The sequence below is a fragment of the Sus scrofa genome, chromosome 14 (genome assembly GCF_054392235.1).
Source record: "Sus scrofa isolate SSC_HxYL_T2T_F1_AM1 chromosome 14, Sscrofa_HxYL_maternal_Yorkshire_Landrace_v2.0, whole genome shotgun sequence".
Classification (NCBI taxonomy): domain Eukaryota; kingdom Metazoa; phylum Chordata; class Mammalia; order Artiodactyla; family Suidae; genus Sus; species Sus scrofa.
The window spans coordinates 12,229,020-12,252,945 of NC_139396.1; the positions used below are offsets into that span (position 1 = coordinate 12,229,020).

The following is a 23,926-nucleotide window of genomic DNA, read 5'->3' on the forward strand; positions in this document are numbered from 1 at the left end:
GTTTGAAGCTATGATAAGAGTACACAGACCTCAGCTAGCTGGAAGCAGACAGAGAGGTCATCACCTGGAGGAATCCCCAAGACACATGGACATCCTCTGTAACTGAATAGCTGGGTGCCAGAGTGTTTGGACCACTGATCTCCCCGTCACAACAGGTGGTGGGCTTACTTACCATTTCCACAAGAACAAATCTCAGTTGCATTTCTTGAAGATGTGGTTGATGTAAGGATGCTCCAATAAACCTCAGCCAATTTGGTGTTTTTCATCATCTTGACATTGTGTCACTCCTGACTTCATCCTGCAAAACTGAGCCAAGAGTTGTACCTTGCTGAAACTGTACTTCTTAACTTGGGAACATAGCTAATGCAAAGCATACTGCTAGAAAACCTAACACAAATTCTGAGGCATATGGTTACAGGCAGAATCAAAGTCCAAAACAACTCTTGGAAATTGAAAGTATTCCTGTGAGCCACAATTAAGCTTATTTTCCTTGAGTGTACAAAAGCCAACAGTATTAATTTCTTCATATGGGGAACAGCTAGTATACACAAAGTCACAGTATTCATGCCCTTCCTTTTTTCATATGCCACCTTTTTTTTCTTCTATCATCATTCCTGTGTATGTGTGTATGTAGGCATTTATAATCATGCATAAATGATGTAAGATATGTAAAACTTTAATTTTCAATCATAAATAAACTTAAACTTATTAAGAAAATGTAAATTCTGCATTGAGAATGTAGGACTCCAGAATTTAAGCTTTTAAAGAACAAAGATTATGGGAGTTCCTATCGTGGCGCAGTGCTTAGTGAATCCACCTAGGAACCGTGAGGTTGTGGGTTTGATCCCTGGCCTTGCTCAGTGGGTTAAGGATCCAGCAATGCCTTGAGCTATGGTGTAGGTCACAGATGTGGTTCGGATCCCACGTTGCTGTGGCTCTGGTGTTGGCCGGTGGCTATAGCTCTCATTGGACCCCTAGCCTGGGAAACTCCGTATGCCATGAGAGCAGCCCAAGAAATGGCAAAAAGAGAAGAAAAAAAAAAAGACAAAAGATTATGCACATAGGGGTTGGCACAGGCCAGCCTGTGGGTCTAGTCTGGCCCACTATCTGTTTTGGTAAATACAGTTTTACTGTAACATGGTCACACTTGTTTGGGTGTTGCCTGGGCCTGCTTTCATGCTGCAACAGCAGAGTTGATTATTTGTGACAGGTAAGGTATCATCTTTAAAGCCTAAAATATTTTACAGAACATTTTTGCTGAACCTTGATATTTGTAGGAAAGAATAGAAGTAAAATGATTGCATGGCAACTACATATATTTGTTTACTAAATTTAAAAATTCTTATTTCCGTAAGAAACATTAGCTAAAATACATTTATTAGGGATTTCTCAAGGTTTCAATTAAAACCTTTCATATTAAATTTAAAAAAAAAACCATTTTTGCTACTCCCACAGCTTACAGAAGTTCCCAGGAAACCTATGCCTGCTGAGGCAATGCCAGATCCCGAAGCCATTGTGCTACAGAGGGATCTCCAAATTCAAAAAGTTTTTAAAGACCAACACGTCAATTTTGATGTTAAAATCTTTAAGGCCACACTTTTAGAATTCATATACACTGTTTATAGAGAAGCTGTATAAGGTCATATGATTTGTACCCCTCACTGCAAATCACTGAACCACTGATTTTCTGATCAGTTTTAAGGCATATTTGCATTTTATCTTAAATTTGCTGTTGTTTTATCTGAGCAAAAAAACATATGTTGGAAATTTGATATATTTTGGTTAATTAGGCTTTTCATGGGAAAATAGGTCAGAATCTATTATAACGTATATTATGCTCAGTATATTTCACACTATGATATAATCATGAAGATATATTATGAAAGTTGTCTAGTACTAAAAATGTTTCCCTTTATAGACCAAGTCTTAAAATTTTTTAATTGTTTTACAGCAGTGAATGCACAGCATTCTTGATTTTATTGTAACCTAGTGCTGTGGTCATTCATTTAACTCACTGCTATACAGTTCCTCACAATTACAATTGCAGCTAGAGAAGATGTGTCTTTAAGGAGCCAATTGGCATGGATATTTTTTGCTTTTTCTTTGGAACATTTGAGATTATGCATAATTATTGAAGTACGTATTGGTTTGAAAATATCAACTGGTACAAGAACAGCTTTAGATTATTTAACAGAGTTTATACATTGATTTTTTCCTACATTCTGGAAAATGGTATGATTAACTGAAAACTATTTTTAGGTCTCTTTTTATTGAGGAATTTCTGGATGTGGAAAACCGTGTTAAGGTTTAGGGTTTCCCAAAGTGGATATTGTCATTTTTAATCACTTTTAGCTAAACTTTGCCACACTGTGAAGTAAGGACAAAAATGATGAGGAGTGAACAGTCTGATTAGAAGCTTTGGCTCCCAGAAGGGCAGTGTTAGCTGTATTTAAACCCATCACCATATTTAATACAGAAGACACTGAACAGGGCGTCTGCAATGATGTGTAGTTTCTTGCTAACCTTAGATTTTGGTAACCCAGCTGGGAATAAAAACAAGCCAAGATGAAGGCAGTGGGTGCTCTTCTCTTCCCATCACATCACAGACAAGGAGACAAGAGTGAAATGCTGAAAGATCAGCTGTCAGAACCTTAGCATCACAACTAAGTATGGAACCTGCTGGTCAGAAATGCACACACCCACCATGAGTTCTGAACACGTGGGCAGCCATGCTTAACAAGGAAATTCCCTGAGAGTTCAGTGAGCTGAACTAGAGCACATTCAATGCTGAGAGACCAGCCATGGTGGGACCCATGATGGCCAGATCTGTACACCAAGACTGAAAGGACGTGCACAGTCCCAGTGGAAGTCCAGCAGGGCCAGCACTTGTGGATGACTATCAGGGCCATTTCTCAGGAGCCTCTAGATCTAGCAACACCTACGCACATATACAGAGAGAGAGAGGAAATCACTGAGGAAGGGAGGAGAGAGGACCCAAACTAAGTTTACTGGATGGCTTGCCGAGGAGGTAATGGAGGAAGGGGTTTCCTTGAAGCTCTTCTTGTTAGTATTGGTAGCTAGGGTCTTTCCCCAGATGGGAGGAGTAATTTTCTGTAAAGGACCAGATTGTAAACATTTTAGGTGTTGTAGTCTTTATTGTCAGTGTTGCAAGCACTCACCTTGGCTGTTGTATGTGAAAACTGCCATAAACAGTACAGAAAGATCAAGTGCGGCTGTGGGCCAACAGACCTCCACTCACAAAACCCGTGGTTAATTGGACTTTGCTGACCACTTTTGTAGAGTGTTTATTAAACACATCTCATGTTTGGTGAGTCAGGTACATCTGCCAAGGCCTGGTATATTGCACTTATAGTTCACAGTATTTTTCCTCATCTTAGGGTGAAAAAAAGCAGTGTAATGGAACAAGGCCTGCAAATTTGATATCTTTAAGAGCTTTTTTTTGGGTGGAAATATTATTTCTTTTTCTTTGTTTTTGTATCTTAGGGTTGCACCTGTGGCATATAGAAGCTCCCAGGCTGGGGGTTGAGCTGGAGCTACAGAGGCTGGCATATACCACAGCCACAGCCATGCAGGATCCAAACCACATCTGAGATGTACACAGTAGCTCATGGCAACATTCGTTCCTGACCCACTGAGCAAGGCCATATATGGAACTTACAACTTCATGGATAGTAGTCAGCTTCATTTTTGCTGTGCCACAATGTGACTCCTGGAAATTCTCCCATTTACAATAATTTGTAAAGGGAAGAAAAGAAAAGAGAGGATCTCAGATTGACTGGGGTCACCACGAACCAAAATCCTTAAAGGGATTGCTGGCCTAGACTGTGTCTCTGAGTTTCTCTACCTAGTCCACATGCCATGATCAAGAACCGAGGATGTAATCCTCTAGGAAATACTTGTTAAGGATGGAGGAAAAACCTTCCAGGTCATTTCCAACACACACCTCTCAGCACCTTTTTTAGACTGCTATAACGCATTCCCTCAACTGTTGAGAACACCATGGTATTTGCTGTCTTGGGAGACATGAAAAGAATCAGTGGGTTTTTGTTCTGAATGCTGTCCCTGTGTGAAGGGTGATATGTCTTAAAATGGTCTTCATTCTCAACACTTCCTCAGTCTTCCAACAGCTAAATGAGAGCCAGAAGCTGCACACTCATCTTCCCACAACACAAGTGAAGGACATCTTCCCCCACTGCCAGCCCTGCAATCACTGGCCTCATCCTGTGAGTCTTGCCCCTGTGCCAGCCCCCAGACCCAGGACCTCAGGCAAACCCTCCCCAGTCATCTAGTCACAGGCTAAGGAGCTGGATACCCACTCCTATATCCAGCTCAGGCCATGCCTCCTCAGCCAGTGCCCCAGTGCTCAGTCTGGGACTGGCCACTTTCTTTTGCCTTGGGCCCTGAATGATCATGCACGATCAATCTCCACAGGCCTGAAGGCTTTGGTGGTACAGGGGGATTTGCATGGAATAAAAGCAGAGTTTGTAGTTTGGGGAAATTAGAAAATCTTGACTGGATGGATTTCAGAAGAACAGATGAAACACTGGTTCTAGTACCTCAACTGGAGTTGTGGAGAATTTGAGTGGACCTTGGCCAGCTTTGGTGGGGGCAGCTTGGGAATACCTGGAGATGGAGGCTGGGGCACCCTGTTTCCAATGAAGCCTCTTGGCTTTAGTCATGTCTCCCAGAGCCAGAGCTAAAAGGGAAGGGATGTGTGTGTGTGTGTGCGTGCTTATATGCATGTATACCTGCACTTGAATCCCTTTGCTAGTATATACTTGTGCATGTGTGGTGTGGTGTGTTTTGGGGCCAATACAAAGAGAAAGTGGCACCTCTTTCTTCTAAGCAAGTGGTGATAATTGTCTTCCATATGGAATCAAGCAAAGGAACAAAAACCCTGTCAACTTCTTTGTTAAAATGGTTGAATGAAAGGAAACAACACTCTTCTGTTAAATATGCAGAATCCTTTAGAGGCACTGTAATGCCTGGTTTATGGCTGTGCCCAGCCAAGGGCAGGATAAACAGTCTATTTGGTCAGTCTCTGGAGGAAGTTTCTGGGTTCCTCACCAAGCCACATTTTATTCCTTCTTGGGAGGCTGGGGGTTAGGAATGGCACCTACCCTGCCCTGCAACCTACCTCCATGGCTCCTCTGAAGAAATGGTCTGAGGAGAAGAAGTGGTACAGAGGGACATGTAGCTCCAGTATATAGGAGGCCCATGGGTTTCCCACAAGGGGGGATAGCAGGCTTTGGAGAAAGAATTGGGTATTCATTTATGCTTTTAGACCATGAATCTCTTACTCCAATGGCTACAGGGGCTGAACCATTCCTTTGCATGAGAGGCCCAGGCCCACAGTGGGGATTGAGAATGGGGGGCTTAAGCTAATTTTGAGACAGTGCTTGCTCCTTCTAGTCCTGCCCTTAGCCCTTCCTCTAAGTTTTTTGAGCTCCATTGTTTTACTTTATTTTTATTTTTAGTGCCAGACCTGTTGCATATGGAAGTTCTCGGGCTATGAGTTGAATCAGAAGTACAGCTGCTGGTCTACAGCACAGCCACAGCAATGGCAGATCCAAGCTGCCTTTGTGACCTACACCATAGCTCATGGAAATGCCTGGTCCTTTACCTACTGAGGGAGGCCAGGGGTGGAACCCACCTCCTCATAGATACCTGTCTGGCTCCTTATAGCTTAACCACAATGGGAATTTACTTTTTTTCTTCTTTCTTTCTTTCACTTTTTTTTTTTCCATTCTTATGGCATGCGGAATTTCCTAGGCTAGGGATTGAACCTGAACAGCTGTAACCAGGGCCACAGCTGTAATCAGGGCCACAACAGTGAAAATACCAGATCCTTAACCTGCAGAGCCTGAGGGAACTCCAAACTCCATGGTTTTTGTCCTTCCCTTTAAAGGTCTGTGGCAGAGGCTCTTGGTGGCACCTGGTTTCCTTCGCTGGGGTGCCTCTTTCCTGGTGGCTGAGTGTTGTTGCTAAGGGTTCACAGCTGCTTCCTTCACAGGGCATTACCCACACCCAGGCACATACTTCCTTATTCAAGAAGTCACAAGCCTATGCTATCAGCAGAAACTGGTATCTGGCAGAGGGTAGGGTCAAATTGAGCCCTTTCATCTCCAGGGGGACCAACTCTGTGTTCTTCATGTTCCAGAGAGAGGTCCCTTGAGGACCAGGATAAGGTTCTGTTTCTTCCCCTGCCTTATCCTATTTTCCTCAGTCCCCAGTTCATGAGCACATTTTCAAGGATTTTCCCAAGTGTCCCCATCTAAGATTCACTTCTGGTGATCTTGCTCTAATGCACTGGGTACGAGAAGAGTCCTAAGAAACACATGCAATTCTAGAAATGGATCACCTTTTAGCACACAAGCAAGGATGACTCCATGGGTATGTTGTATGGAGTATTCCTAATCTCTGGTGTGCTTCAGCAGTAACTGTCCATGAAGTGCAGACACTGGCCAGGTCATCCTTTAGTCCTGGGTAATAATAACTAAGAGGATAGTAACTAAGGACAATGGCCTTATGCCTTTGTAGATTCATGCCAATGCTCTACTGAGGGAAGATAATAAAGCCTAATATCCCTTACAGGGGAATTCACAGTGTCTCTCTGGGAGTATGGAGGACACTTTCCTCCCAAATTAGCCTCTCCGTGAGTCAGGAGATAGATGGGATCGAGCATAAACATTTCCTATCAGCCACCTATTTATACCTGAAGATAAAAATGCAAGAACAAGTTAAAGAAGTGGAATTGGCCTTTTTGGACACTTAAAGCAATGAACACATCATGGGCATTTAGGGCCTAAGCCCTGCTTGGGTCAAAGATAAAGAGGTCACACACTTCCTATCCTTAGGGCGAAGGAGAACCAACTTCACATACACAGAAAGACTCCTCTGGGTCAGAAAGGGAGGGGTCACCAGCCAATAAAAACTTAGGCTATGTTACTGCCAGTGAGGAATCCATCTTGACCAAAAGATGTGCACGCATATTGGGGAGGGCCTGGGTGCGATCAGGTGTGAAAAATGAAATAAAAACTTTGGCCAATGGGAAACAAAGACCCAGATGAACTTCCCTAAGTGTTTTAAATCACTTCTCTGGGACACTCCTCAATGATGGGGATGATTGCATTCTCACTCCTCCTTTGTGTGTATCCTACTGCTTTGCCTCTGCCTTAGACAAACAGACAACATAGCTAAGTGTACTGTGTTTCTAACAATAAACTCTGTACCTGATTTCACAGACTTTGCTTGCTTTAAATATTCTTGCCTTCAACAGGGGTGAGAATCAAGGCAATTCAGTTGGTAGTCCCCAGCTGGTCGAGTGGCTAATATTCCTGTTTCATCCAGGCTTCCCAGCTTCCATTCCTGAGCAGAGAATTAAGATCTCACTTCAAGCCATCACTCTCTGCCATCTCTCCAAAATCATCAGCATCCTCATCCATCCAGGCCAGATGTGACCTGAGTTAAACTCATGTGCGGGATTCCAGTTTGTACTTATGGTACATTCCACATGTGAAGATCATCAACGTTTTGCTAAACCCTTTGAAGCTGGTTAACCCTGTGCATCTATCAGCTGGTCTCTATGATCTTTCCCTTCTTCCCTTGAGCCAATTGCCATGGGGCAATTCTGAAAAATACCAGCTATTTGCTTATGAAGGGCTGGGCAGCTTCATCCTAGGCCCTGTAAATATGGTTGTAGCTACTCTGTAACCTTTTCACTTTGGCTTATATGAAGTGGTTTAGGTTAAGTTTGGAAAGCATGGAAACTGCAGCCAGACAGGTAGGCTTCAAATCCTGGCTTATTTAACTATGGCTTAAGGGAAAGTTACTTAACTTCTCTGCAACGCTGTTTACAGAACTTTAAATGGAGTAAGAGCATTGCAGTAATGGCATCCATCTCCAAGGGATGCTGTGAGAATAACATATGTTAATAAAGGTAAAGTGCTTTGATTAGTGTCCAGCAAGCAGGATGTGTCATATAATGTTAGCTGTTATTATTGCAAGTCATTACTCTTGAGTAAATACAGACTGCATCTTCAGTTAGAGAATGTTCTTTTGATAAAACTATATTTCATTCTTCCATGTGTTAGGCAGATTGGTCCCTAAGTCTGAAGTCATCCTAGACTTTGAAGATAGCATAGAAAGTAGGAAAATATTACAAAGCTATATTAAAATTCTAGATCTTTTTCTACATTTCTCTTTATCCGATAGTTTATGTCCTAACATAAGTAGGTATCTGTTCAATCACACCTTTATCACCTTGTATTAAAGAGCTCTAATTTTTCTTTTCTTTCTTCTTTTCTCTCTTTCTTCTTTCCCTTTCTTAAGGCTGCACACATGACATATGGAAATTCCCAAACTAGGGGTGTGTTGACTTCCACTGTGCCACAGTGGGAACTCCTAGATCCCTAATTCTCTTGCCTAGAACAAATGGATATTCTCTCATACTTACCCCATCCAGACTATTTAAAATAGCAAGGTCTGCACATTGAAACTCCATTTCCTGGTGGGTCATTCTTTATCAAGAATACAAGCAATACAACACCATGCACAAAAACAAAATCAAAATGGGTTAAAGACCAAAATGAAAGGCCAGAAACTTACATCAAAATTCTTGGAGGAAAACAGGCAGATCACTCTTCAATAAATATGGCAGCAAACCCTTTTTGATGCACCCTCTAGAATAATGAAAAAGAAAACAAAAATAAAGAAGTTGGGAATTGCCATTTTGGCACAGCCTGTTATGAAACTGACTAGTATTCATGAGGACACGGGTTTGATCTCTGGCCTCACTTAGTGAATTAAGCATCTGTGGTATAGGTCACAGATGAGGCTCGGATCCCACTTTGCTGTTTCTGTGCTGTAGGCTTGCAGTTGCAGCTCCAATTCCACCCCTAGCCTGGGAAATTACATATGCCACCATGCCCTAAATAAAAAAAAATGGACCTATAAACTCAAAAGCTTATACACAGCAAAGGAATCCATACAAAAATGAAAAACAACCCACACAATGAGAGAAAGTACTTGAAAATGAAGCAACTGACAAGGTATTCACCTCCAAAATATAAAAATGGTTCATATAGTTCAGGTTAAAAAATAAACAATCCATTGAAAAATGGGCAGAAGACCTAAATACACATTCCTCCAAAGACAGAATGATTTCCAAAAAGCACATGAAAAGATGCTAAGTGTAAATAATTATGGGAGAAATGCACATAAAAACTACCATGAGGTCTCACCTCACACCAGTCAGAATAGCCATCATCAAAAAGTCTACAAATAAGGAAAGAGAACCCTCCTATCATGTTGGTGGGAATGTAAATTGGTACAACCGCTAAGGAAAACGGTGTGGAAGTTCCTCAGAAAATAAATGTACACCTGTCATATGATACAGCAGTCACCGACAGCCCAAGGTATGGTGTGGCTGTGTGTGTGTGTGTGTGTGTGTGTGTGTGTGTGTGTGTGTGTGTGAGTGTGTGTGTATTTATTCAAAATATCGCCAAGGAAGATATACAGAAGGCCAACAAGCACATGAAAAAATGATCAACACCACTCATCACTAATTATTAGAGAAAAGCAAACCAAAACTACCATGAGATACCACATCACACCAATCAGAATGGCCATCATTCATCAGTCCACAAATAACAAATGCTGGAGCGGGTGTGGAGAAAATGGAACCCTCCTGCACTGTTGGTGGGAATGGAAACTGGTACAGCCACTATGGAGAACTGTATGGAAGTACCTTAGAAATCTATTCATAGAACTACCATATGATCCAGCAATTCCACTCACGGGCATATATTTGGACAAAATGTTCCTTCAAAAAGACACATGCACCCACATGTTCACTGCAGCTCTATTTACAATAGCCAAGACAAGGAAACATCCCAAATGTCCATCAACAGATGAGTGGATAAGGAAGATGTGGTATATATACACAATGGAGTCCTATTTGGATATAAAAGAGAATGAAATAATGCCATTTGCAGCAACATGGATGGAACTAGAGGCTCTCATCCTGAGTGAAATAAGAGAAAGACAAATGCCATATGATATCACTCACATCTGGTATCTAATATACAGAACAAATGAACCTTTCCACAGAAAAGAAATTCATGGACTTGGAGAATAGTCTTGTGGTTGCCTGGGGGGAGGGGGAGGGAGTGGGAGGGATTGGGAGTATGAGGTGATCTGATGCTTGAGTTTAAACTATTGCTCTTGGAATGGATTAACAATGAGATCCTGCTGTGTAGCACTGAGAACTATGTCTAGATACTTACAATGGGAGAAAAATTATGTATATATGTATGTGTAACTGGGTCCCCATGCTGTATATTGGGAGAAAAAAGTGTGTTGGGGGAAATAACCATATAAGATACATTTTAAAAATATATCACCATTGGATACTTCCAAACAAACACTGTGTTTTTGTTTTTGTTTGTGTCTTTTTAGGGCCAAACCTGTAGCATATGGAGGTTCCCTGGATAGGGGTAGAATCAGAGCTCTAGCTGCTGGCCTCCACTACAGCTACAGCAATGCCAGCTCTGAGCCACACCTGTGACCTACACCACAGCTCATGGACATGCTGAATCCTTCACCTGCTGGGCAAGGCCAGGGGCTGAACCTGTGTCCTCATGGATGCTGGTCAGATTCATTTCTACTGAGCCATGAGGGGAACTCCCAATCAAATACTTTTAAAAGGAAAAGTCCTAGGTCACCATGTATTTAATACTCTTTGCTAAATATTTGAAACTTAAATGTTCGTAGAATGGAACATGAGAATTTATCTCAAAGTAACTCTTTATATTAATTTGCAATCAATTCCCAAAAGCAGTATAGGCATCTCATATCAGAAAACTTCCAACCAGTAACAACCATTACATCTTCCCAAATGCAAGCTAGACTTGAAGAAACAGGAGCCATACCACCACCAACAACAACCAAACAAACAGCATTAACATCAAATCATGATGAGAAGGGAGAATCTGATTTCTACAATGTCTCCTTACATTTTTTAACACAAAAGTTTTCAACAAAGAATTATGAGGTATGGAAATTAAAAAAGGAAATATGATTCATGCGGTGAGGCATTACAAGGATTTTAGTCATTCTCTTATATATTCCCATAGTACAAAGTGAAATTTGGGACAAAGAACTAAAAAAACTCAGGAAACTGGTGCCTAACCAAATGGAGAATGCTAATAGAGAGACAGAAGTTACAAAAAGGAATCAAATGTATATTCTAGTGTTGAAAAGTACAGCTGGGAATGAAAAAGGCATTGGGGGAATTACTAACAGATTTGAGCTGGCAGAATAATGAATTGGCCTCTTTGAAGAAGAACTGACTGAGGCTATCCACTCTGAGGAGTGGAGAGAGGCAAGAATGGACAATATTGAGCAGAATGTAACAGACATATAGGACACCATTAAGTAGGCCAACATACATATAATAGGAATCCACATGATACATATAATAGGAATTACACCCAGAAAAGGGAATCAGAAGTCAGGGAAAATATTGGGAGAAAAATGCCTCAACTCCTCAAATATGATGAAATACATGAATGTATACATCCAAGAAACTCAATGAACTCCAACAAGATAAACTACAGGTCTACACAGATACTATAGTTAATTGACAAAACCCATGACAAAGAGAATTTTGAAAGCATCAAGGAAAAAGCCTAGTAGATTTTCATATTTAGGGAATGAAAAAGAAGAACTATGAACCAAGAATTCTGTATCTGATAAAACTACCTTTCAGAAATGAAGGAGAGGAGTGATATAGGCAAGATGGCAGATTAGGAGGCTCCAGGTCTTTAACCCCATGAAAATATCAAGGAAACAATCAGGTAAGAATAGCTTTGTGGAAGCTCTAGAAGACAAAGAGTAATCTGAAGCAATCAAGTGAATAGCCAATTGAGAAAGGGTCACACTCAAAATGAGAGCAAATTCCATGATATTCTGCCTCCTCTATTCCTCACCCATTGTGAATGAATATGGTGCAGTAGAGGACCCAACCACTGGTCCTCCATTGGGAGAAACACAAGAGTGCTACTTGATTGCAGGGTTTGGCAGGCCAGGCACTGTCTCCAGAATCTGATTTCTGTCAAACATGACTTGAAGCTGAGATAGGGATGGTGGGACATTTTACATATCAGTAAAATGATGATGGATTCAATGGCACAGGAGAAGTTCATGGCAACTGTAGACCTGCACACATGTGGAGGTCAGAGATTACTGACAGAAGAATGCAATAAAACATGTAAGGGCCAAGAAGACAAAGGTGAGGTTTTTAGGGAAATTAAATACTTAAAAGCAACTGTGTGTGGGGGAGAGGATTAAGGCACTGGGGAAGCACACACACACTCCCAGTGAAGGCACATCCTCAGAAAAGACCTGAGAGCACTGGTCTGTTTAGTAAAGTTCTTCATTTGGACATATCCAAGATACAAGACTGGGTAACGTGGCTTTTTTTTTTTTTTTTCCTGCATATGCAACTTTTTTTAAATTTTTTTTATTTTTTTATTTTTTATTTTTTTTTTGTCTTTTTGCCATTTCTTTGGGGCGCTCCCACAGCATATGGAGGTTCCCAGGCTAGGGGTCGAATTGGAGCTGTAGCCGCCGGCCTACACCAGAGCCACAGCAATGCGGGATCCGAGCCGCATCTGCAACCTACACCACAGCTCACGGCAACGCCGGATCCTTAACCCACTGAGCAAGGGCAGGGACCGAACCCGCAATCTCATGTTCCTAGTCGGATTCGTTAAGCACTGCGCCACGACGGGAACTCCTGCATATGCAACTTTTGATAAATGCTCACAAAATATAGAAATAAAAAGGTAGATGTGGCTCATTCAAAGGAACATTAATAAATCTGAAGCAAATGAGCATAAAGAAACATAGGCTTCACAGTGGCTAGATGAACTTTTCCTTTTTCTTTTTTTTTTTTTTTTCCTTTGTCTTTTTGCCTTTTCTAGGGCTGCTCCCATGGCATATGGAGATTCCCAGTCTAGGGGTCTAATCGGAACTATAGCCACTGGCCTATTCCAGAGCCATAGCAATGCAGGATCCAAGCCACATCTGCAACCTACACCAGAGCTCACAGCAATGCTGGATCCTTAACCCCTGAGCAAAGCCAGGGATCAAACCCATAACCTCATGGTTCCTAGTCAGATTTGTTAACAACTGAGCCACAACAGGAACTCCTAGATGAACATTTTAAACAACTGCCTTAGGTATTCTGAAATAGCAAAAGAAGAACACACATAATTAACAAAAGGAAGTCAGCAAGGTGGAAGGTGGTGAATGAATAAACGAAGAATATAGACAAAGACATAGAATTTATTTCAAAAAAGAAACAGAGGGTCTTGATCAGGAATGGATGTTGGACTTTGTCAAATGCTTTTTCTGCGTCTATGGAGATGATCATATGATTTTTGACTTCTGTTAATGTGGTGTATGATGTTGATTGATTTGCATATGGTGAACCATCCTTGTGAACCTGGGATGAACCCTACCTGGTCATGGTGTATAATTTTTGGATATGTTGTTGGATTCAGCTGGCTAAGATTTTGTGGAGAAATTTTGCATCTATATTCATCAAAGATGTTGGCCCGATAGTTTTCTTTTTTGGTGTTATCTCTGTCTGGTTTTGGAATTAGGGTGATGATGGCATCGTAGAATGGTGGGAGTATTCCTTCTTCTTCAACCTTTTGAAAGACTTTAAGGAGGATGGGCACTAGATCCTCTTTATATGTTTGATAGTATTCGCCTGTGAAGCCAGATGGCCCTGGACTTTTATTTGTAGGGAGTGTTTTTATGACTTCTTCAATTTCATTTCTAGTGATTGGTCTGTTCAGTTGGTCTGTTTCTTCTTGATTCAGTTTTGGCAGGCTGTAAGAGTCTAGAAAATTGACCATTTCTTCCAGATTGTCAAATTTTTTGGCATAGAGTTGTTCATAGTATTTTCATATGTTTTTTTTTTTAGTGCAGTATCTGTTGTGCTTTCTCCTTTTTCATTTTTAATTATATTTGAGTTCTTTCTCTCCTCTTTTTAGTGAGTCTGGCCAGGGGTGTGTCAATTTTGTTTACCTTTTCAAAGAAACAGCTCTTGGTTTTATAAATTTTCTCTATTGTTTTTTTTGAATTTCTACTTTATTGAATTCTTCTTTGATCTTTATAATTTCCTTCCTTCTGCTGACTTTGTGTCTTTTTTGTTCTTTTTCTAATTTGCTTAGATGGAAGGTTAAGCTGTCAATTTGGGATCTTCTTTTTTGAGAAAGGCCTGTATCACTATAAATTTCCCTCTGAGCACTGCTTTTGTGGCATCCCATAGATTTTGAGAGGTTGTGTCTTCATGATCATTTCTCTCAAGGTATTTTTAATTTCCTTCTTGATTTCCTCATTGACCCATTGGTTTTTTAGTAGCATGTTATTTAGTCTCCATGTAGTAAGTTTTTTCTCATTTCTTTTCCTGTGGTTGATTTCTAGCTTCATGGCGTTGTGGTCAGAGAATATACTTGAGATAATTTCTATGCTCCTAAATTTATCGAGGTTAGCTTTGTGTCCCAATATGTGGTCAATTCTTGAGAATTCTCCATGTGTTGTTGACAAGGATGTGTATTCTGATTCTTTTGGATGTAGTGTCCTGAAGATATCAATTAAATCTAACTTCTATTTTTTCTATTGTTTCCTTCAGGATCTCTGTTGCTTTATTGGTTTTCTGTCTAGAGGATCTGTCCATTGGTAGGTATCAAGGGAGCATTCCTGAACATAATCAAAGCCACTTATGATAAACTCACAGCAAATATAATACTCAATGGGGAAAAACTGAAAGCTTTCTCACGCAAATCTGGAACAAGACAGGGATGCCTACTCTCAGCACTGCTCTTCAACATAGTTTTTGTCCTGGCCACAGCAATTAGACAAACAAAAGAAATAAAAGGCATTCATTTAGGAAGAGAAGAGATTAAACTGTCACTGTATGCAGACGACATGATACTTTACATAGAAAACCTTAAGGACTCAACCCAAAAACTACTGGAACTGATTAATAAATTCAGTAAGGTAGCAGGATATAAGATTAACAGTCAGAAGTCAGTCACAATTCTGTATACCAGCAATGACATATTAGAAAAGGAATCCAAAAATATGATACCTTTTAAAATTGCACCTCACAAAATCAAATACCTCGGAATACACCTGACCAAGGAGGTACCTTTACCTTATATGCCAAGAACTATAAAACTTTAATCAAAGAAGATGTAAAGAAATGGAAAGGTATTCCATGTTCAAGGATTGGAAAAATCAATATTGTAAAAATGGCCATACTACCCAAAGCAATCTACAGATTCAATGCAATCCCTATCCAATGACCCAGGACAGTTTTCACAGAACTAGAACAAACAATCCCAAAATTTACATGGAACCACAAAAGACCCAGAATTGCCAAAGCAATCCTGAGAAACAAAAACCGAGCAGGGGGCATAACTTTCCCAGACTTCAAGAAATATTACAAAGCCACAGTCACCAAAACATTGTAGTACTGGTATCAAAACAGACAGACAGACCAATGCAACAGAAGAGAGAACCCGGAAATAAACCCTGACACCTAGGGTCAATTAATCTTTGACAAGGGAGGCAAGAACATAAAGTGGGAACAAGAAAGTCTATTCAGCAAGCATTGCTGGGAAACCTGGACAGCTGCATGCAAAGCAATGAAACTAGAACACACCCTCACACCATGCACAAAAATAAACTCCAAATGGCTGAAAGACTTAAATATAAGACAAGACACCATCAAACTCCTAGAAGAAAACATAGGCAAAACGCTCTTGGACATCAACAGCATGAATATTTTCTCAGGTCAGTCTCCCAAAGCCATAGAAATTAGAGCAAAAATAAACCCATGGGACCTCATCAAACTGAAAAGCTTTTGCACAGCAAAGGAAACCCAAAAGAAAACAAAAAGACAACTTTCAGAATGGGAGAAAACAGTTTCCAATGATGCAACCGACAAGGGCTTAATCTCTAGAATATATAAGCAACTTATACAACTCAACAGCAAAAAAGCCAATCAACCAATGGAAAAATGGGCAAAAGACCCGAATAAACTGTTCTCCAAGGAAGATACAAATGGCCAGCCAACACATGAAAAAATGCTCAACATGGCTGATTATAAGAGAAATGCAAATCAAAACTACCATGAGATACCACATCACACCAATCAGAATGGCCATCATTCATAAGTCCACAAATAACAAGTGCTGGAGGGGGTGTGGAGAAAAGGGAACCCTCCTGCCCTGTTGGTGGGAATGGAAACTGGTACAGCCACTATGGAGAACAGTTTGGAGATACTTTAGAAATCTATACATAGAATTTCCATATGACCCCACAATCCGACTCTTGGGCATATGATCGGACAAAACTCTACTTAAAAGAGACACATGCACCCGCATGCTCATTGCAACACTATTCACAATAGTCAGGACATGGAAACAACCCACATGTTCATCAACAGATGATTGGATTTGGAAGAGGTGGTATATATACACAATAGAATACTACTCAGCCATAAAAAAGAATGACATAATGCCATTTGCAGCAACATGGATGGAACTAGAGATTCATACTGAGTGAAATGAGCCAGAAAGACAAAGACAAATACCATATGATATCACGTATAACTGGAATCTAATATCCAGCACAAATGAACATCTCCACAGAAAGGAGAATCATGGACTTGGAGAATAGACTTGTGAGGCTGCTTGATGCGAGAGGGAGGGAGTGGGAGGGATGGGGAGCTTGGGGATATCAGATACAACTTAGAACAGATTTACAAGCAGATCCTGCTGAGTAGCATTGAGAACTATGTCTAGATACTCATATTGCAACAGAACCAAGGGTGGCAAAAAATTGTATACATGTAAGAGTAACTTGCTCCCCGTGCTGTACAGTGGAAGAAAAAATTTTAAAAAATTTAATTAATTAAAAAAAGAAAGAAAAATGGGAAAGGGAGAGGCAAAGGGGCAACAAAGTCTCTTTTCCCTCTACCTGGTCAGGGCCCTCTGGCCAGTTCTCCATGTCAGGAGGAGCCCAGAAATTAAATGGCCTCAGTTGTGGCTGATGGGTCTGCTCCACTGGTGGGTGAGTTGGCCCTCCAGTGCCCTGAGTGGTTACTATCTGTGGCTGAGGGTTAGCCAAAGAAATGTGGGCTGTCTCTAAAACCCTGAGGAAGGACTGTCCAGGTTAACTGAGGGTCTGAAAGAATATTGTGGTCAGTCCATGTGAATGGAAATAATTCCTGGCATGAAGGGTGTAGAGGAAGGGTAAAAAGGGCATCTTTTAGGTCAAGAACAGAGACATGAGGAGTGTTAGGAGGTATACAAGACAGAAGAGTATAGGGACTTGGGATCACTGTGTTAATGGGAAGGAGTACCAGATTGATGAGGCCAAGATCCTGAACTAATTGGAAGCATCTGTCTAGTTTTTTTACAGGAAGGATAGGAATATTGAACAGAAAGTGAATAGGTTTGAGGACGTTGGCCTTGAGGAGAAGCTGAATTATAGGCATTCATTCTCTCTGTGCTTCTAGGCTAATAGGATATTGAGATTGGATAGGAAATTTAGGAAGATCATTTAGTCTTATGAGAATTGGAGAATGATGTCTAGCAATGGAGGGTATATGGGTGTCCCAAACAATGGGATTGACATCAGAGGGGAGGTGGGAATGACTGGGGGAGTGGGCCCCAAATCTGACTGGCCCAGATATAGGAAGTTTGTGTTTGGTTGTATAGGAAATTCAATGTATCCCTGGAACTTAGTCAAAATATTCATCCCTATTATAAGCATAGCACATGTGGGAATACCTAGGAATTAGGTGGCAGAAAGTGGTGTTTACAAGTGTGCAAAGTAAAGGTCCAGTCTGTTGGGGTGTAGTGGGCAACCCCATGATAGAAGTAGGGGAGGTGTAGGTAAGACCCTGTAAAATAGGTAATACCGAGTATAATGCCCCCAAGTCCAATAAGAACAAAATAATCTTATCTGTTCCTGGCAGAGCTCCATGAGGCTCCAGAGTGGTGGTAGGAAGCTGGGGCCTGGTGGCCTCAGGCCCCACCCATCCTCCATGGCCAGGCCCAACAGGTGGTTCATGTTGATGGTCTCCAAGGTAGGTTTTGTGGAGGAGATGGTGGGCTGTCCTGGCTTCCCACAGTCCACTTTCCAATGTCCATTCTGACTGAATTTTGGAGAAGGGCCTGGCAGGGTTTTGGGTTATGGCATTCATTTGCCCAATGCCCCTCTAAGCCACCTTTGAAATAGGCCCTGGGAGGGGAGGTTGTTCTGTAAGTTTGTATGCCTCAGGGAGGTCCATGGTTTGTTTTTGAGGATTTCCCTATATGGCAGAAGCAAGAAGCTGATATTCAGTCATGGACTTCTTTAGTTTAGGGGCCTTATGTTCTTCCTCGGCATTATTAAAGACCATTAAAGGCAGCTTTAATGAGATCCCTTGGTGGGAACAAAAGACCGTCCTCTAGTTTCCACATATTTTTTTAATATCTTGTGCTGATTGGGAGATGAAATGCATATGCAAATGAATTTATCTCTCTTGACTTTCTAGATTTAGGGTAGGATACTTAGGGTAGTATACTATAAGCCTTGACATAAAAATGGCTGGATTTTCTTGGGGTTCCTGTATTATTTCTCTAATTTTATGCTAAGTAACTATTTTTAATGAGGACTTCATTCTCTCTATTAGGCAAGAGTTAAGGTGGCCTCTCGAGCCACTGTCCTGGGAGTCTATCTGATAGTTCCAATTAGGATCCACACAAGGGATAGCTAGAGTTCCAACAGGACTGTTAGCAGGATCTTGGTATGTAAGGTGTCTGCATGGGCTTGGGCTGCCAGATAAATTCAATCCCTTTCTTCAGGGGACAGCTAAGGATAACACAAATGGCTTTCCAAGTGAAGTCGTAGGAGTGAATAAGATATTGGAACTCTTTTGTGTAGGTAGTTGAGTCTGAGGTGAAGGAACCTAAACATTTTCCCTATTTGGGATAAGTCTCCCAAAGACAAAGGCACATGAACCCTGACTCTTCCTTCAACTCCAGCAACCTCTCTTAAAGGAAGGTTTGGGGCCTCAGGGGGGATTGCTGATCGAGATCTTGTCAAGGGGGTCATAAAAGGGGTTGTTGTTATGGGAGGGGGCTGCATGTTGGGAGTGGGAATTAGGATTCTTGGGGCATGGAAGAAGAGGAGGAAGAACAATGGTGGGAGGGAGAGAAGAAGGTGTAGGGGCTGTAGTACTTGGGTGCACGGAATTGGTGGGAGGGGGAGGAGGAGGCTTATGGTTGTGCAGGATTGAAGGAGGTGCTGAGGCATCACTAGGATTAAAGTCAGAGTTTGAAGAAACATAAGGGGGAGGCTGTTTAGTTTTTGCCTGCAGGTGAGGTGAAAGGGGAGGAGGGCATTCATTTAACAGAAGAACCTGATATGAGCTACAGTCAGAGCAAAGTGAGGGTTGAGATCTTAAAGAGATAAAACCTTGGAATTCCTGTCTTGGCTCAGAAGGAACAAATCTGACTAGGATCCATGTGGACACAGGTTTGAACACAGGTCTTCCTCAGAGGCTTAAGGATCTGGCATTGCTATGACCTGTGTTGTAGGTTGCAGACATGGCTCAGATCTGGCATTGCTGTGGCTATGGCCCAACTGCCACACCTCCAGTTCAACCCGTAGCCTGGGAACCTCCAAGTGCCATGAGCACAGCCCTAAAAAGACACACACACACACACACACACACACACATAAAATAGATAAAAGCTTTAATGTAGGGAACATCTGACCATTTCCCATTGTGCTGGAAAAAAAATTCTCAAGATCTCCTGGGATTTTGAAATTGAATGGATCAGTCTCAGGCCATTGGCTCCCATTATCTAATTTATTTTTGGGCCAAGCCACGTGACAGAACGAAATGAGACACTTGGGTTTAACATCTGGTGGAGTCTCAGAGATGAAAGATTGTCCAAAATCACCCTAAAGCTGTATCTTGTGGAGGTTGACAGGAGGAGACCCCCGTGGTGTTAATTTGGGAATAGAGGAGTCTAAAAACCCATACAGGTGCTCAGAGAGGTATCTCCCTGAGAGGGCCTAAGATCTAAACGAGATAGACCACCTAGATGGTCAAGGGGTTCTCCCTGTGAAGTCTATGATCTGAACGATGATTGTGCCTGATCAGGAAATGTCTTTGCTGAGAAGGGGGAGTACCTGTTCCCTGCGACCACATGGAAACCCAGCTGACTCAACATCCAGATTTTAAAGAGGAAATAAAAAATGGCAATGAGGGGAGTTTCCATCATGACTCAGCAGCTAACAAATCTCACTAGCATCCAGGAGGGCACAGGTTTGAACCCTGAACTTGTTCAGTGAGTTAAGGATCTGGCATTGCCATGAGCTGTGGTGTAGGTTGCAGATGTGGCTTAGATCCTGTGTTGCTATGGCTGTGGTGTAGGCCAGCAGCTAAAGCTGCATTAGACCCCTAGCCTGGGAACCTCCTACATGCCATGGGTGTCACCCTAAAAAGCAAAAAAGAAAAAGGAAAAGAAAAGTGGCAATGACATCAGACCGGGTTTGGGGAGAGAGTGGTGGAGGAGAAATCCAGTATTTACTCAACTTCCAATGGCCTTGAAATGGAGGCCAGTGTGGGGTGCCATGTGATGGGAATCATCAGAAGGCACTTGAGATCCCAGTGCTCAACAGTCACAAGGAAGAGGACACTTCCACTCATCTGAGCAGTAGTAACTGGGAGAGAGGGCCAGAGAAATCAGAGGTCACCGTGGAGTAGCCTGGACTAAATCTTCAATTGTCCCAATAGTCTCACTCTGTTCACTGAAAGACTCAGGCTTAGGAGATGGAAAGCAGGGAAAGAGTTTAGAAACAGAGGAGGCATCCACTCTTTCAGACTAAAGCTACTTGCCCCTAGAACCTACAGGGACCTGCAGAACACCCCAGAGTGTAGCCCTGGCTGGTGTTTCAGCTATCCCTCCAAGTCTTGGAGCATTTGTGGAAGCCTGGACATTGGAAAGGGGTGGGTGTGTATCCCTCCAGGGTTTGGCACCAAAATGTTACAGAACTGGAGAAAGACAGTTGACCAGAGCAGTGACATATCAGGCAAGATTTATGAACCAGCAGAGAGGTTGGGAGCACTGAGCAAAAGGAACACAGGACCCCTCAGCCTTGGGAAAGAGTCAGGATTTATAGGCAGGGGATCATGTGCTACGTCCCATATGTTTGGGACAGCAGTTAAGATCCTGGTATAAAACTTAACATTCTCCTTGGGGCAGTCTTTGTCCTTGGGAAGTCAGCCACTTCATGGGCTTTGTTGTGCTGCCAGTGGAGGTCCAATAAAGTGGAGACTGCAGGTCCGGGTCTGAGAGTGTCAATGAGTCATGGGACTTACCATTTCTTAGGCCTTCAGTATGTATATATAATTATTTTTTCCCATTCTTCCTAGTTTACAGTGTTCTGTCAAATTTCTACTGTTTAGGCCTTCATTTTAGTTTATGACTAAGAGGTTCCATGTGGCCATTAATACTTATGTGTTTATCAGATGATAAAATGTCAATTTTGTTCAGAAAGCCTAGGCTGTTTTGAAGTAAGTCAAGAGCCAGGACAGAAGCAGAGCGGGTTTAGGGTAAAGAAGTGAAAAAGAAAAACTATGCTGATGAATAAAAAAGTGAAAGGGAAGATCAAGTCAAAACTCATGCTATGACTTTGAAAACCAATTTATACATTGCCCAAAGAGGCACACACCAACTATCCTGCCACTGTGTAATGTGGAAGAAACTTCTGGTTCTTGCCTACCTGCCAGAGGCCAACACGGAGTGTCACCCCAAACCCAACCAGGCCCATCTTCCCTCAGCCCTTACCCCACTGCAGAATGACTTGAGTCCCCCCTTTGAAGGTTGAGACTCAAACTTGGCCTCCTTCACTTGAATCCTGAGCATCTGCTGAAGCAGGTCACTCTCTGGGTCCTGGTCTTGACTTTTTGCTTTGAGGCTACCAGGCAGCAGTGCTCTAGGCCCAAGCCTGTGTGAATGGTTTCACAAGGAGGTAAGCCAATAGACTTGGGATGGGTTCCCAAAGACCCTGCCATCCCTCAAATCCCTGGGGTTCACATGTGATACTTCACTGTGGACACATAGTTGGATGGAAGGACAGGAAGGAGAGAGAACTGCACCCCAGGGACCCCTCACCCTGGGGGGCCTAGAGGGGCCTGTAGAAACCTCAGCCTACCCATGGGACCACAGATGCTTGGAGGTGGAAAAAGAGGACATGCTCTGGGTTTGGAGGAAGGATTGCATTAGGAAGTTTGGCTTTTTCTAGAAGGAAGACAAGGCACTTTGAAATGTGTGTGTAGGGAATGTGGCTTGATATCTGCTCTTGGCAGAGGGAGGGTCAGGGGGAAAGCCTAGCCCTGTCTTGTGTTCTTTAGGCGTCTGAAGCTTGCCTCATTAGATCTTTCTAAGGGATGTGAATGGGTGCATACTGTATCTAATGGGAGCATGGGGTGAGATGGTCAGTCAGAAAACTATTCAATGGGGTGGGTGACTGCGGCCACATGTGCATTGAAGTGGTCCTCTCTAAGCTGGGCCCAAAGTTACTCTGCCACAGCCCAGGCCTCTTCCACTCCTTCCAGCCCAGAGCTCACTCCTCAGGTCAGGGAACTGTTGCCTTGGATTCCACAAGGGAGGGGCAACCATGTGACTTCAACCAAGCTAAGACTCCTGTTTCTGAGTTGTTCTGTATTTTTTTCCCTTTCGTGGAAACACATTTTTTCAGACCTACTTCATCCTGTCTGGTATCTCACAGAAGATGCTCAGGCCTGACTTTGAGGTGAAGAGTATGTTCCTATTTCACGTCACCATTTCATGGACAGGGATCACATGTATGGAGGGGGGATGGTTGTGATGGAATGTCTATGAAGGCTGATACCTTGTTAAAGAGGGGATGTGTTGTAGCCCAGAAGAGGAAGACGATCTTCTGTGCTACCATGAAACCTCCTTTTCCCCTGTTGAGATTAATTAGGTGCATAGTGGTGGGTACCTCCCTCTGCTGAACAGACAGCTTTGCCACAATGGCACCTGACGCATGCCCGCTTCTCAGTTTGTCTTCACCTTCCATTGTTGGGATCTGGAAGGGGAAGGACCTCAGGCAGCCTGTACTCCCACGATCTATGCAACACGACACTCGCTCAGCCTGTGCTAATCCTCTCCAGCCAATAGTGGCTGTGAAAGGACAGAATCCAGGGGATACATGCTTAATTCTTAGAATCCTCTCCTAGGAACACAACTGCATGATGGCAGTGACTCAGGGTCCTGGGGATGGGATGGTGGAAACTCTCCCCTGTTCAAAGTCCAATATGGGTGGTTCTGTGAGACAGGTGCATGATGGGCAGGTGCGTTATGCGATTGTATCAAGGTTCTGTGTGCAGAGTGACTTTCTCAGCCTTTCAGTTTTGTTAGGAGAGGTCATGAAAGAAAGGCAGAGCAGATTTATATTGGCAAGTGCAAAGGAACTGCTTATCAGAAGGTGTGGCCCTAAGACTTTATACACTGCCTGTCCAAAAAATGGACTTACAGTGAGTGGATATTGGCTTGGAGAGGGTCCCTATATGCTAATGACCTTGCTGAGGAGCATTGTTCAGAGTAGATGTGCTCCAAGCTCCAGGACTTGGGGACAGTCTGTGAGGGCTGAGTGTTGGAGTTCCTTAGTGAGGCTCTCTGAGTGAGTGCTGCTGTGCCTAACCTCTTCTCAGCAGACAGGAGGCAGGGAACTTGGTGCATGGGAACAAATTCACCAGTGGAATAATTCTCAACTGGAGATGAGAACATGAAAAACC

At 42.5% G+C, this 23,926-nt stretch overlaps 1 protein-coding gene across 1 annotated transcript in view; it reads right to left on the reverse strand.

Moving 5' to 3' along the window:
* The window catches only part of LOC146396310 (uncharacterized), a 150,756-nt gene that overhangs the window by 74,178 nt on the left and 52,652 nt on the right, over positions 1 to 23,926 (reverse strand). Inside the window, exons 8-10 of the mRNA XM_084997529.1 lie at positions 8,629 to 8,702; positions 7,254 to 7,389; positions 173 to 306 (exon numbers count right to left, since the gene is read on the reverse strand). Coding sequence (XP_084853655.1) covers positions 173 to 202 — 30 coding nt within the window. The 5' untranslated portion in view covers positions 203 to 306; positions 7,254 to 7,389; positions 8,629 to 8,702. The remainder of the gene's footprint in view (positions 1 to 172; positions 307 to 7,253; positions 7,390 to 8,628; positions 8,703 to 23,926) is intronic.